Here is a 13,371-nt window from a genome sequence, read left to right as displayed (position 1 = left end):
TGAATGCTCAGTTATAATAAACGTTACATAATCACAAAATATGAGGAAATGCTGTTCCCTTTACTTCAGATCCTTTGAGAATTCATTTCTACATGTTAAATATATAGCAATGGTATGAAATATACAAAATAAATCAAGAGTTTTGCAGTATTTCTGAATTTGTAATGCAGATGTTATCGTGGTGGGCTGCCTACAATTCCTATTGGTCAGGATTCACGTCAATCATGAAACGCGCCAAAACAGCAACTAATCAAAACGGCGTAAATGGTAAATATCACCCAACTAGGAAGTGGCTGTTGCCTAACGACCGTCAAGGTTTCCAACATACTACAAGAAGAAAAATGCAGCGCGAAAAGAGTGTTAAAGTGAAAGAAGTAATAACTTCTCTCTGCAAACTACTGTCTGGGTTAAGCGTCGAGTCGATCCCGACAGCCGAGGCTTTCAGGAGAGCCAAATTCAATAGAGAAGATTCGGTAAGGTCTACACGGGTGGCTATTTTATTTCCTGCCAAAAGTGCTTGACTTGTATAACATAGGCAGCTAAAATAAAGTATTCACACACATATATACAGATGGTAACATCATGTAAATATTATATATATATATGTAACCATCTGATACCCTTATTGTACTATGGTAACGTTACCACTTCTTTCTCCCTTCCTCTCCCTCTCTTTAATTTGATTTAGGATAATTTGATAGATAAGTCATCGTTAACTAGATAAACCTTGCTTAGTGTGCTCATAAATATGCTTTGCTTTCAGGCACTGGACATGTGGAGTTTGTTAAGTAGGCTTCTGCAGAGAGCCTTTGCACTGGATTGTGCGTGCCACTGCCAGGACTCTAAAGACTTTGGTAAAATGTATCATTGCCCATAAATGCAGTTCATGCGTTATCTATTATTGTTTGTACAACCAACAGTGTTGTGCTTGCAGACATGCAGCTGCTGTTTGTGAGGAGTGCTCTGTGGCACTGTGGCTATGGGGCCCCGTGGGTGTTGGGGCCCCGGCCCCCCAGTCACATAGACGAGGTGGGGAGCCGAGATCTGCTCCTGGCGTTCGGCTGGGTGCTGTCATCTGGGAATCTGTTGGACTTCCTGCTGGCAGAGAAGGTTCATCAGTTAGACATGCTCTCATCTGCACCAACGGTGAGACCTTGAGTTTTGTGTATCTGATCAAGGGAGAGATGACTAATTTTAACAGTTGCTTTTCTCTGTTGATGCTAAACAATAGGGTTTTGTAAATGAATAGTTATCAAGTTAGTATATCAAGTGTTATTCTATATAAGGCCAGCAGAGAGCAGATTAACACTGCATTTTATGCACTGTGATGCACACATACAGAACATTGAATTTCGACCTGTTATTCTTTAATAAAACCTACAGTGTTGTTATTGAAATCATATCAGCGGCTTCCTAAGAACATTACACAAGACTGAGACACTAAACAAATAACTTGTGGTTCCGTTTGCTCTTGGTTGACTAATCTAATTGACTTTCTAATAAGAAGCAATCATGAATGGAACACAATGCATAAAATCCTGTTTGCTTTTAGGATCAATTTTAAAGCGGTTTCACTCTTTTTAAAAGTCTAATTGGTTAAGTCCTAAAACTTTAATCTAATGGAGACTTTCTAAGTGTCAGTTTCATCTGTTTCAATGGTGCTTGTTAAGTCAAGCATCACTATTGCTCATACCATGGCTTAATTATATTAACCTTAAGTATACATCAGCCTGTAACTCATCCCACACAGTTTGTGCTACAGATACCCCAAATGGTATGGCGTGTTGAGGAGAAGTGTGCTGTTATGATTTGAAGCATCATGATTGTCACCTGGTTGATGATAAAATTAAAAAAAAAAAAAACTCACAGACTTACTTTTAAAAAGTATTGGCCAACATCATATTTACAAACCAGAATATCAGAGACTTAAAGGTTTGCTCTTTTGTCTAGTAAGCTAGTTAGCTAGCAACCACTCAGAACACCCTGATCTGTTTTTTCCACTCATTTATTATTTGTTTATTATTATTAATAGTCATTATAGTAAACCAGAAATGTGTTCTTTCTAACTCTAGTTTTTATTAGTATATGTGACCCTGGATCACAAAACCAGTCATAAGTCGCACGGGTATATTTGTGGCAATGGCCAACAATACATTATGGGTCAAAATGATTGATTTTTCTTTCATGCCAAAAATCATTAGGATATTAAGTAAAGATCATGTTCCAAGAAGATATTTTGTAAATTTCCTACCGTAAATCTATAAAAACATTTATTTTTGGGAGTGAATGCAGCACAATCGCGAACATAAATGGACAACTTTAAAGGCGATTTTCTCAATGTTTCGATTTTTTTGCACCCTCAGATTCCAGATTTTCAAGTAGTTGTATCTCAGCCAAATATTGCCCCATCCTAACAAACTATACATCAATAGAAAGCGTATTTATTCAGCTTTCAGATAATGTATAAATCTCAATTTCAAAAAATTGACCCATATGACTGGTTTTGTGGTCCAGGGTCACATATTAGTATCATCAGTTTAATAAAATGTCCATTATTAAAAAAAAGAAGCAAACTGGTTAAAAAAAATCAAGATCTGTTATTTGATACCAGCATTTAGAAACATTTAAAATAAGTGCTGCATTCATCTACATCTGTATGGTGTCTTTATATATGTGCACATAAATCAGCATATTAGCATATTGAGCACGAAATCAGAATATTATAATGATTTCTGAATGATCATGTGACACTGAAGACCGCAGTAATAATGCCGAAAAGTCACCTTTGCCATCACAGGAATACATTGCATTTTAAAACATGTAAAAATAGTAAGGTTATTTTGAATTGTAATCATTTCACAATATTACTGTTTAACTGTATTTTTACAGTTTTATTTTATACTGCTATGATCGTCTTCCAAACAATTGCTGAAAGCAACTCTTTTAAAGTATTTAAAATAATGTTTTAAGCTGTTAATTACAACAACAAAAAAAGAAAGAAAAAAGATTAAAAAAAACAATTTATTTATTTATTTATTTTTCTTTCAATAGCCCTAAGTTGTGATTTCTGTTTTATGGGTTTAACAAAGCAAAAGCAAAATCTCCCCTGAAACCAGCTTGTCTCCCCTGAGGTTATATCATAAAACCTTTAATCTACTAAAGATTTTCTTTATCTTTATTTTTGTGTTGTAGGATTTGTTCTTTTTGCCTCTAGGTGTTGTTTCAGCACTAATAAAATGATGCTTGAAAGCTATTGTAATGATTTTTCCTAATATGTTTGTGGACATGTAAGATCCCTCAAGGTCTAACACATGGACAGGATGACGTTGTGACATGTGGACCAGGAGAGGATGCCACAGTAAAGACGGATCAGGCACTACAGGCACTGCAGTGGCAATATGGGAAACTGAGGCTCCAGTGGAAGAGCTTACTTTCAGCCCAGGAAGAGGGGTCTAAATTCACTCATAGGGCAAGTCACTCGACACATTATAGCCTAAAAAAACTATTATGAAAACTGCATATTTGGATGTAAATGCAGAAATGAAATAATATCCTGTGATTGCCTTCTCTAGGTTATCTCCAATATCAGCCCCTCTGCAGCTTGTCAGCCTCATGCCACTGGTTCTCATCACAGCAACACGACATCAAGTGCACTTGACAAGGTGACATGAAAATACTGGAACATTTTAATGAAATATTGGCATGAGATCATGTAGGTCTTACGATTTCTGCATTAAACACTAGGCAAATGTTATGAGTTCAGCTCCTGATCATTGTTATTACATGACAAGTGACACTTTTACTAAATTAGATTCTCTCTAGAGATTTCTCATCGCATTTGTATTCCTTTGGTGTATGTTAAGTGCTTCTATCCGTCATCAGAGCATATGGTGATCAGCGCTCGATAATAACTGCCGTAAGCTAGGTAACAAGCTCATTTCAATCGGCGAATGATTGCACGCAGCTGTCAATGTGTTTTTCATCCCCTGGCTTATTCTGGAGAAGGCTGTAATGAAGCATCCACCTCTATGTGCCGCCCTGTTCTTTGGTGTGACAGATTGACAAGGTGGGAAATCCTGCTTGTTTGAAGAGTGTGGATCTTGATCTTTAAAGTCAAAAGGCCTACGCTCTCCTATTTCCCTTCCTTTTTCCATCGCTCTTTAGAGGCTTTGTAAGAGTATTTTATCTCAGAGAAAAAGTCTCCCTCCTGACATCTAACGAAGGGGCTGTTTTTGTCAGGCAGGTTGTTTAGAGTGCCTTAAAAAAGTGTGAAAAAGGATGAGTGGGATGTAGAGAAAGTGAGTGAAAGATGAGAAAAAGAGACATTGTGAGTTATTTTTAAATGCTGCTACCTAGGTCTTGGAATTCTTTTTTTCCTAATCAGAGGAATGTTTATTTCGAACAGCAATTATAGCAAGTAGAGGCAAAAATGTTAAGTGCAAGAAGTATAATACAGTAAACCCAATCATTGCATTTTTTCCAGTTATTTGCTACATGAACAGGATTAATTATGTTTTATTCATGAGAAACCATTAAAATTGAATAATACACAGCAATAGTTATCCATTTATCAATTTTCCACACAAATAATAAGCAGCACAAACTTTTTTCAACATTGATAATAAGTAATGTTCTTGAGCACCGAATCAGCACAATATAATGATTTCTGAAGGATTATTTGGCTCTAAAAATCAGACATTTTTAAATTGTAAAAGTATTTCACATTATAATTGTTTTTTATTGTATTTTTGATCAAATTAATGCAACTAATTGTAATAAAACCAATTTAATAAAAAGTTATTAAGTAAATGAAACTGTTTTGAATTGACTAGTGCTGCACGGCTGCTAACTCTCTCGCATTCAGCGTGAGACTCTCGCAATTTACACTTTTCACTCGCTCTCACGCCACACATCCATTTTCTCACACACAGAAAAATCGCTGAGAATAATCGCGAAGCAAAGAGATCACTGACACCGACAGACTAGACAGAGCAGGTTACTTTTGGTAGGAACAAATTCTCAGCTCTCAGATTCTGTCAATTTTATTACGAAATTCAAACAATAGCGTTCTGGCGCTTGTAAATGTGACGTGACAGATCGTTGTCGTGAACCAAACATCTCAAAACATTTTCTAGTTAATAGTAAATAAACACGAATGAACAATAGGTGTGTTGAAAGATACAGTACAACTTACCGAAATGTTTATGCCTCATACATAATATCGATCAATCAGTGTTTTTCAACCGCGGAAAGAGGTCAATAAAACCGCTGGAGAACAATTATGTCACATAACATTTACCTCAGGAAAGCCATTTGATAGCACGCTAGATGGCTAGACAAATTATATATAGAGAGAGGAGTATTTTGCTAAATATGTGTTATTATCATTAAAATATTGTAATGTTGTTATTGTTGCATAGTAAAAAATACATATTTAATTTGAGTTGTTATTTTTAACCTTTAATAATAATAATAATAATAATACCAGCTGACAGGGCTCTCTGTATGTTTACAGCATTAGGTGAGATTTTTTTTTCTTGAGAAAAATTAACTTGTATCTACTGTACCTAATATTTATCCAGATAAATCTGATATTGAATCAAGATCGGAATCAAATCACAAGATTTGAATTGAAATCGTGAAATTTGTCAAGCAATAATAAAAACAGTAGCCTACCAGTCATTGTACCATGTAAACATTGTAACATGTTGTCACTAAACTTAACAAAATTCTGTTTTGCTAACAAATGTTTTGACAATCACAATACACTTACACCAAAAATGAGTTTAGACAAAGCATATGTTACATCCTGCTTAAATGCCCCTGCTTGTCTGGACAGAATGTTAAAAAATATCTTTTTTTCATGACCATATAAATGTTCTTATTTATTGTTCCATTTATTTTATACTATTGTACTATTGAGTCAATAACAAGTTTGCAGTAATGCACAGATGTCATTATTTAATTTGGTAAAAAATATTATTTTAATCTGAAAACACATTTAGTTTAGTGCATTTAGTTGCAGTTGCTAGTTTGAGTTGAGAAATACACATTTCAGCATTATCTGTGTGTGCATTTTCCTTGAGAACCAAGGAAGTTGACTCATGTTTATTATATCGCAATCGCATATCGCAATATGACATAGAATCGACTAATGGGAATGAAATGTTCTGATTGCATTGATTTTGTGTAATTGCACAGCAAACCCAGGTTCAGTGTTAAGAAACAAATCTCTTCCCTGAAATAGTGCCATGTTGCACCTGGTTAGGAGTGTACTGCCTCAATTACAAATAGTAACACATGTAGCAGGCATGAAATTTGCATACTGACACAAGTGTATTTATATAGCGCTTTTCACAATACAGATTGCATCAAAGCAGCTTCACAGCATTAAACCAAAATAACACAACAAGGTTGTTTCTAGTGTAAATTTATTGATTGATAAAATTAAATTAATATCCCCAAAATATCCCCAATGACACATCATTGGTCAACTTAATGGCATCACTATTATATTAGATGTATTTCCAGTGTCCAATTTTTTTTGTAGGGCTCACTGCTCATGTTAGTGAAGGGTTTGGGACTGCACATTCTTTTGGTGATATCAGACTTTACAGTAATTAGTCATGTGGCATGTATAGTATGGCTCCAATAATTGGCTCAAAACAACCTAGCAGCAGAGGCAAGCGCCCATGAGCAAATATTGCAGATTTTAAATTGCATGTCCGGGGGTCTTGCTTCTTAATAATAGTTATTCTAGACCTATACAATGTGGGATGCGTTCAGACACAGGCTAATAGATCTCTCTTCTCAAGCCGCGTAAGTCATGGTGGGCAGCTCAGGGATCTCTCCCTCCCCATTGCCCTTCAGCCTGTGTGGGGTGCTGAGAGGAGTTATCAGCCTAAAGTCCCTTGAGTGCTTCTGTCTAACCGCAGAGATGTGAGGTATTAGCCAAGCTCCTACAGGGAAAATATTGCCCCTGAGTACAGATCAGAGTGGCTGCCAAGTGTGCACAAAACTGTACTTGCACTGTAGAACCACTGCGGTTTTATTGTTTTAAAAACAACAGTGCTACCCTGCGTGTAATCAGGATTTCTTGTTGCATTTTATTTCAGGAGCTGGAGCGGATACAAGCACTGAATGGAATTCTGGAGGCGTATCTGGATTGGAAAGTCCATGAGCCTTTATTCTGGTGCTGGATGGTACGTCTGCTTTGTTCCATGCAGGAATGAATTTGAGATTCAAACTCGCACTCCTTTATCTGATATTCTGTTTGTTCACGCTGTCACATCGCTGTTCAGCCCCAGGTATTTATGCATGACCAGTTCATTGAGAAAGATGTGGGAGATTTTCAACACAGCCAAATTAGCTTACTCTGAAAAGTTACCAATGACACTAAATCTAATATGTATATTACCCCAGTGTTGTTTGAGAGCCAGACTGGCGGTCTTCCTGCAGTAACCTTGCCCAGCTTTGAGTTGTCACTCACAGTGATGCACTGGTGCTCCAGGACTCTGAATCTGGCAGACAAGAGCCCTCACTCACGCTGGCTCCTCTCCAATTTGAAATGAAGTTGTAAAGAAGTCCCTGGCTAGCAGGAGTGGGTCCTGAGCACTTGGCAGGGGTTTCATTTTTCACTCTCAGTGTGCATTTTGAAGTAAAAAGATGTTTTAACTGCTATTCAGTAAGAGTGGTGAGCTCATGGGTGTCTTTGAGTTTGACAAATGGTGGAGGGCTTTTGTTTTCCCACTTCCAGCGCATCAGACTATTGAAATGATTACTTTTTCTCTTACAATTCTGTTATATTGAACCTCATTAGATGTCGATAAAAGTCACACAATCAGAATAATGCACATTGAGAGGTTTCACTGAATTACAATAACCACTATCTAATTGAGTTGTAGAAATACATTAAACCCTGTTAATCCAATTTTTGGTTCCTTTTAGTGAGAAATTCAATCTAGACTTTTAAAACGCAGACAAAAGTTCCCCGGTCCAAAGAACAGGAAGAAAAGGAATGGAAATCAAATAGCATGCCTACCGTGTCAGTGGGAAATCTATAGTCCTTGATGAAAGCCAAACATTTTGGGGATGGAGTGGTATTTGGACAGGATTGTTTTGTCACTGTTCACACAAGAGTGATGGAAGCAAGTCTTAAGCTTCATCTATTGGTTGAGCCGCTGTTGAATAGCACAGGTTCTTAAAGAATCGATTTTCTATGGAGGTTCTTGCACAAAGTCTGACTTTGAGAAAACTGGATAATCTACCCAAAACACTTTGACGGTTATTGTGAAGTGTTGGGACATGTTGTAGCAGAACTGTTTTAACAAGAAAGCAATCAGTCGTGCTTGCTGTTATTTTTGCTGATACGTAGGGTTTTTAGTTTATTCTAAACTCCTTAAGGCCCATTCGCAATAACACCATGGCCTAACCAGATGTAATGTTACAAGCAATTTGTATTTCCATACAAGACAAAATCAATCAAAAATCACAGCCAATCACAAGAGTGTATGTTTGGTATGTTTTACTATTAGTTTGGCCTTATTTATATGAACACAGAAATCACAATCTAAGTTTCATTTCCTGTTCAATGATGTAACTCGTTGCTTAACTACCAAAGTATGATGCATGGTTGGAAAAATTAACTAGCAAGTCATGACTGTTTCTCGAAACTGTTTCCACACATTCATCATTCAAACTACGTTGGTTCAACATACGATTTACATCATTTAACATACGATTTACACAATTAACATCATGCAACACTAACTTCTGCTAATTTATCAGTTCAAGATCTCAGATGTCAGATTATTGCTGTAAATAACGAAGAAAAACGAATAGTCTGATGACTATTTTTGATTGCGGTTGTTATGCTTTTTTTTAGAGATGTCTTATTCAATTGCGGGTTCTGTTTTGCATGATATTCCCGGGGTTCTGGAGTTCAAAAAATGGTGCTTGCGTTCTCTTGACAAACTCGACTCAAGATGAATTCAATTTGTATACATATGGAATGATATACTATATTAAATCTTATTAACTTTATTTATCTCAAGAGCATGATCCATGTATTATGTCATACGTATTATGTCAACTGTAGTTTCAACTTTGCAGTGCTGTTTACGAATGTTTGTTGGAACTATGATTTCGGGAAACACTGAATCGCTAACAATGAAACATGCGACCATAGTTGGCTAATGTTGCTTTTGGCTAAGGAATCTGGAAAAATCTTGAAAAGTTTGGATTTTTCTTTTGTTGTAATTTGCCCCAGTGAATCAAAGAACCTAATATTAACCTTACTAATATACCTTACTATAAACCTGTTGACAACAAAGTAGAAACTTTAAAAGGAATAGCCATCATAGGTGTATATGACTTTCTTCTTTCAGCCTAACACAATCTGAGTTATATCAAGTAATATCTTGGCTCTTCCCAGCTTAGTAATGGCATTGAAGAGTTTTTGAAGCTCCAAAAACATCTATCCATCATAAAAGTAATCCATACGACTCCAGTGGGTTAATAAATGCCTTCTGAAGAAAATCTGTGGGTTTTTGTAAGAAAAATATCCATATTTAAAACTCTATAAACTATAATCACTGGCTTCCGGCAATGGCCGTATGCCCATTCACAAGAGAGTCGAAATCTCTTAAATCGAAATCCTTCAACATTTTTCTTTAAAACACGCAGACCGTTGCCAGAAGCCAGTGATTACAGATTTAGTTTGATTATAAGCTTTAAGGGCTCTTTTTCCAATATTATGTACAGATCTGAAGACACCATTTTAGCCATTTGCATGCCTAAGCAGTAGCACCCCTCATTTTCTTCAAAAAATTTAAAAACCGAGTTGAATTGTGGTTGATTGCACATTAAAGAGAAACCTGATGAAAAAAAACAAACAGAGTATGCATGTTTTGGTTGTAAATGAGAACCTGCAGCAAACAAAGCCCTCTGATAGCTTTTTAGTTAATGAATCCAAAGATATATATTTCTTTTAGCAGAACTAACTGATCTGGCATGGGTTTTGAGCACAGTGCATCTCAATTGATGCAGAAGTGTTTGCTGACAGACCTGTTGCACTCATGCCATTGTCTCCGTGCAGGACAGCGTGATCGACAGCTCCCTCGCCGATGTGTCCGAGGTGGAGCCTGCCGACTGGCCGCCTGGGGAGCGGGCTGTCACGGTGAGGTGTCCTCACAGCAACAAGACCAGGAGAGCAGTCAGACGACTTGACAAGATGCTGCTAAGGCTGCAGACAGACCTGAGAGCCAGAAGAAATGAGCAGTCCACTCTCACACTCGCCTCACAGGTAACGACCCGCCAGACCTGCATAAGTGCCGTCGGGAAGGCTTCAACTTATAATAAGGCCAGTATTTCACTGCATGAAGTTCATGAAGTTTTAAAATTCTAGCTCTTGTCAGTTTTGGTGCCTGAGATGTTGACAGTCTCAGTTTTAAGATTTATATAAACTCAGTCACACATTGATGTGTTTATCACATCATCCTTTATTTCTCTATCCGTCCCAACAATACACAAAAAAAAGTGACACAATTGTAATAAAAGTAGTGATAAATTATAGATTTTTTTCTATTTATTTCATTGATTAAGGACCTATTATTATTATTATTATTATTATATTTATTGTTATTATTATTATTACTTTTCTTTGGGTTTTCATAGCTTCCAATTCCCCAAGGAAAATGATTTGTTCTGTGCATGTGGAACATCATGTTTTATTACCTGTTCAAAGGTTCTACCAGCAGACTTCAGAGGTGTTAATATCCCGATAATGAGGGAGGATAGAGCTAAAAGAATTATAAAAACTAGGTCATCTCATCATTGCATTCTTTTATTGCCTGAATAAATTACACTTCATTGTATGAAAATTCGATATGGTGGGTCCGATGGATAATTAGATGGTCTTTGTGATGTGGTTCCAACCACAGATCTAACCTGTAATGATAAATGACCGCCTGCCATGGCTGCGGTCTTATTCTGAATGTCTGAGACTGAATTTTCTTCACATCAATTCTAAACACATTCCTTGTGATTCAAAAGATATACACTGACATTTATACTCCCACGTACTTGATCGTCTGGGCTGCTGCAATACCTTTCTTTTTGATATTAGTATCTTTTTGATGTTTGATCAGTATTCCAGTCTGTTGCGATCATCAGTCTTAGCAAGCTCTCGTTCTTATTAGGGGGGACGTCAGGGGGCTTCTCGGCTCTCTGATAGGCAGAGAATGGAGGTGGAGAAGAAGGTTGCAGGTTATTTAGAGGGTCTACATCTTCCTAACACCTCTGCAATCACATCAAGTGGCTTTTTGCCATGTCTCCAAGATCCACAGCCCTCAAAGCCACCTCACATATTCCACAACGGAGAGCCTGGCCTGGCAGTGACAGCTGGGAAGCTCCAGGCATCGACGGCTCTGGGCAAGCTGAGGGAGAGGGAGGCTGTTCTGCAATGGCAGCTGGACGGGTTGAGGCGAAATATGAGAGTGGACTTGCAGAGACAGGCCAGCACAATAGAGGGGGTGGTCCTCATCCCACCAATTAAGAGATAAACACAATTTTTTTTGTCATTATATGCACTGGGATCCTGACATAAAACTGAACAAACAGCATTTCAAGTCCCTAAATAAGGTGAACATATTAGAGTTTTGGTTTCCTGCTTTTTGCATTAAAGAGAGAATGTATTGCAGTCAATTTTGATGTATTTAAAAATGCCTGCTGCAATGTGAATGTCTGTCTTTGGACAATAAAGAAACTTTTTTCAAGGGAATTTCGTCTTCTGAAACGCATCAAGCCACACTCGGAAAAACAACTCTAATGACTGACACTCAAGCAAATGGCTGACCCCTTATTACTTCTGTGTACTTTGCGGTGTGCTAGAGAAAATGGAAGACATTTGCAGAACGCCCCACAGTTTTCAAAGTAGGTCATTCTTTCTGTTGCTTTCTGAACCTGTGAAAGTTAGGATCGAAGTTTGGGAAAAATCAAATAGCTCCCTTCTGATATTCAGACCCAATTTTACTGAGCGCTTCATAACATGAGAGGATTTCGCCTTTCAAGGCCACTACCAGTCAGTTGGTGTGGTCTCAATTACATTTGGAAAGCTGTAAACAAACTAGGTGTGCAAGATAACATGAGCTGTTGGGCAAACTAAAGAAGCTGGCATAGGCCACAGTATTAGCTGATTAAGAAAGTCATTTCCAACACTGATTTTCATTAGGATTATAAGCAGAAATCCAAATCTAGACGCTGTACAGAGCATGACAAGTTCTAAAAGGATTTTCTCTCCATTACCTTCGGCCTCCTTATCTAGGCCAGAATGGCTGTTTACAACTGAGGGAACGCAAACACACAGACTCGCTGAGTCCGTTTCCCTGATGTGTGCTCTAAATGAACTAAGCTTTGTGTTGCTGAAATTCCAGGTTATAATTATGCTATAGTCAAGAGGTTCACCCAAAGTCAAGCCAAGAGCTGGGGTGGGTGGGTTCAATAATTAGATGCTGCAGAGGTGTGAAACGGGTCTAAGTGACTCATTTTCTTTTTGTCATCAATATTAATAGGTTGCTTATTTTCACACTTATGTGTAACGTGGTTCTGCACTGCATCTGAAAGTAGAGTTTTCAAAGCAATGAACTCGCAATGAAATTGCAGTATAATCTATTTATGAACTCTGTGTTGTACAATATATAGGCTCCCCTGTTGTTTGACAAAAATAAAAGTCTTTTGGGGTCGCAATTACTTTACAATTACACAGTAGTCTCAGCTTCCGATGGCAATCTTGCCGACCACAGTGCGTTCACTGACTGTTTAATGCATATTGCAGACAAAGCTGGAAAGTACTTTCTCATCTGGCAAGCTCTAATCTGAGACGCTGATATGTACTTCCCTGATTAAGTGCACACAGAGGTTTTTTATCAGCCTGCTTGGAAAAAAAGTGGAAATCTCTGAATCTTCCAACGTTTTCCAGGTTAGTGACATCAAATCTTTAAGAGATTTTTGTTTGAAGCACTTGAATATCATTGATATACTATATAGTTATTGTTATAGTATATAGTTATTGTTAATAACTACTGTTAATATTTACTATTATTTATCTATAGTAACTATATTGTTAATATTTTTAATTAGATTTTATTTTTATATTTTCTGTTTTCACTTTAATTTTAGTGCATTAATGATGCCTTGTAATGCACCTTATAATGCATTGTATGATCGCATGAATAATAAAAAAGTAAATGCATTATAACACAACAACCAGTTTCAGATGTAACAAGGAATCTGCAAATATTATAATGCATTTAACTTTGGTTACAATTATTTATGAAAAGGTGTAATGCATTATAATGTAGGCTACATTATGTA

At 37.1% G+C, this 13,371-nt stretch overlaps 1 protein-coding gene across 1 annotated transcript; it reads left to right on the top strand.

Moving 5' to 3' along the window:
- The first annotated feature begins 254 nt into the window (after window positions 1–254).
- tedc1 (tubulin epsilon and delta complex 1) lies at window positions 255–11,779 on the top strand. Its single transcript, XM_084097764.1, has 8 exons — window positions 255–473; window positions 764–854; window positions 935–1,146; window positions 3,293–3,469; window positions 3,573–3,662; window positions 7,116–7,202; window positions 10,097–10,303; window positions 11,199–11,779. The coding sequence occupies exons 1-8, from the start codon at window positions 342–344 to the stop codon at window positions 11,559–11,561; spliced, it is 1,359 nt and encodes a 452-aa protein (XP_083953890.1). The 5' UTR covers window positions 255–341; the 3' UTR covers window positions 11,562–11,779.
- Window positions 11,780–13,371: the final 1,592 nt, after the last annotated feature.

This window comes from Abramis brama (assembly GCF_963993115.1).
Source record: "Abramis brama genome assembly, chromosome: 21".
Taxonomy (NCBI): domain Eukaryota; kingdom Metazoa; phylum Chordata; class Actinopteri; order Cypriniformes; family Leuciscidae; genus Abramis; species Abramis brama.
Note: the sequence above shows the minus strand (reverse complement) of the source record. Positions and strands in the feature narration are given on the sequence as shown.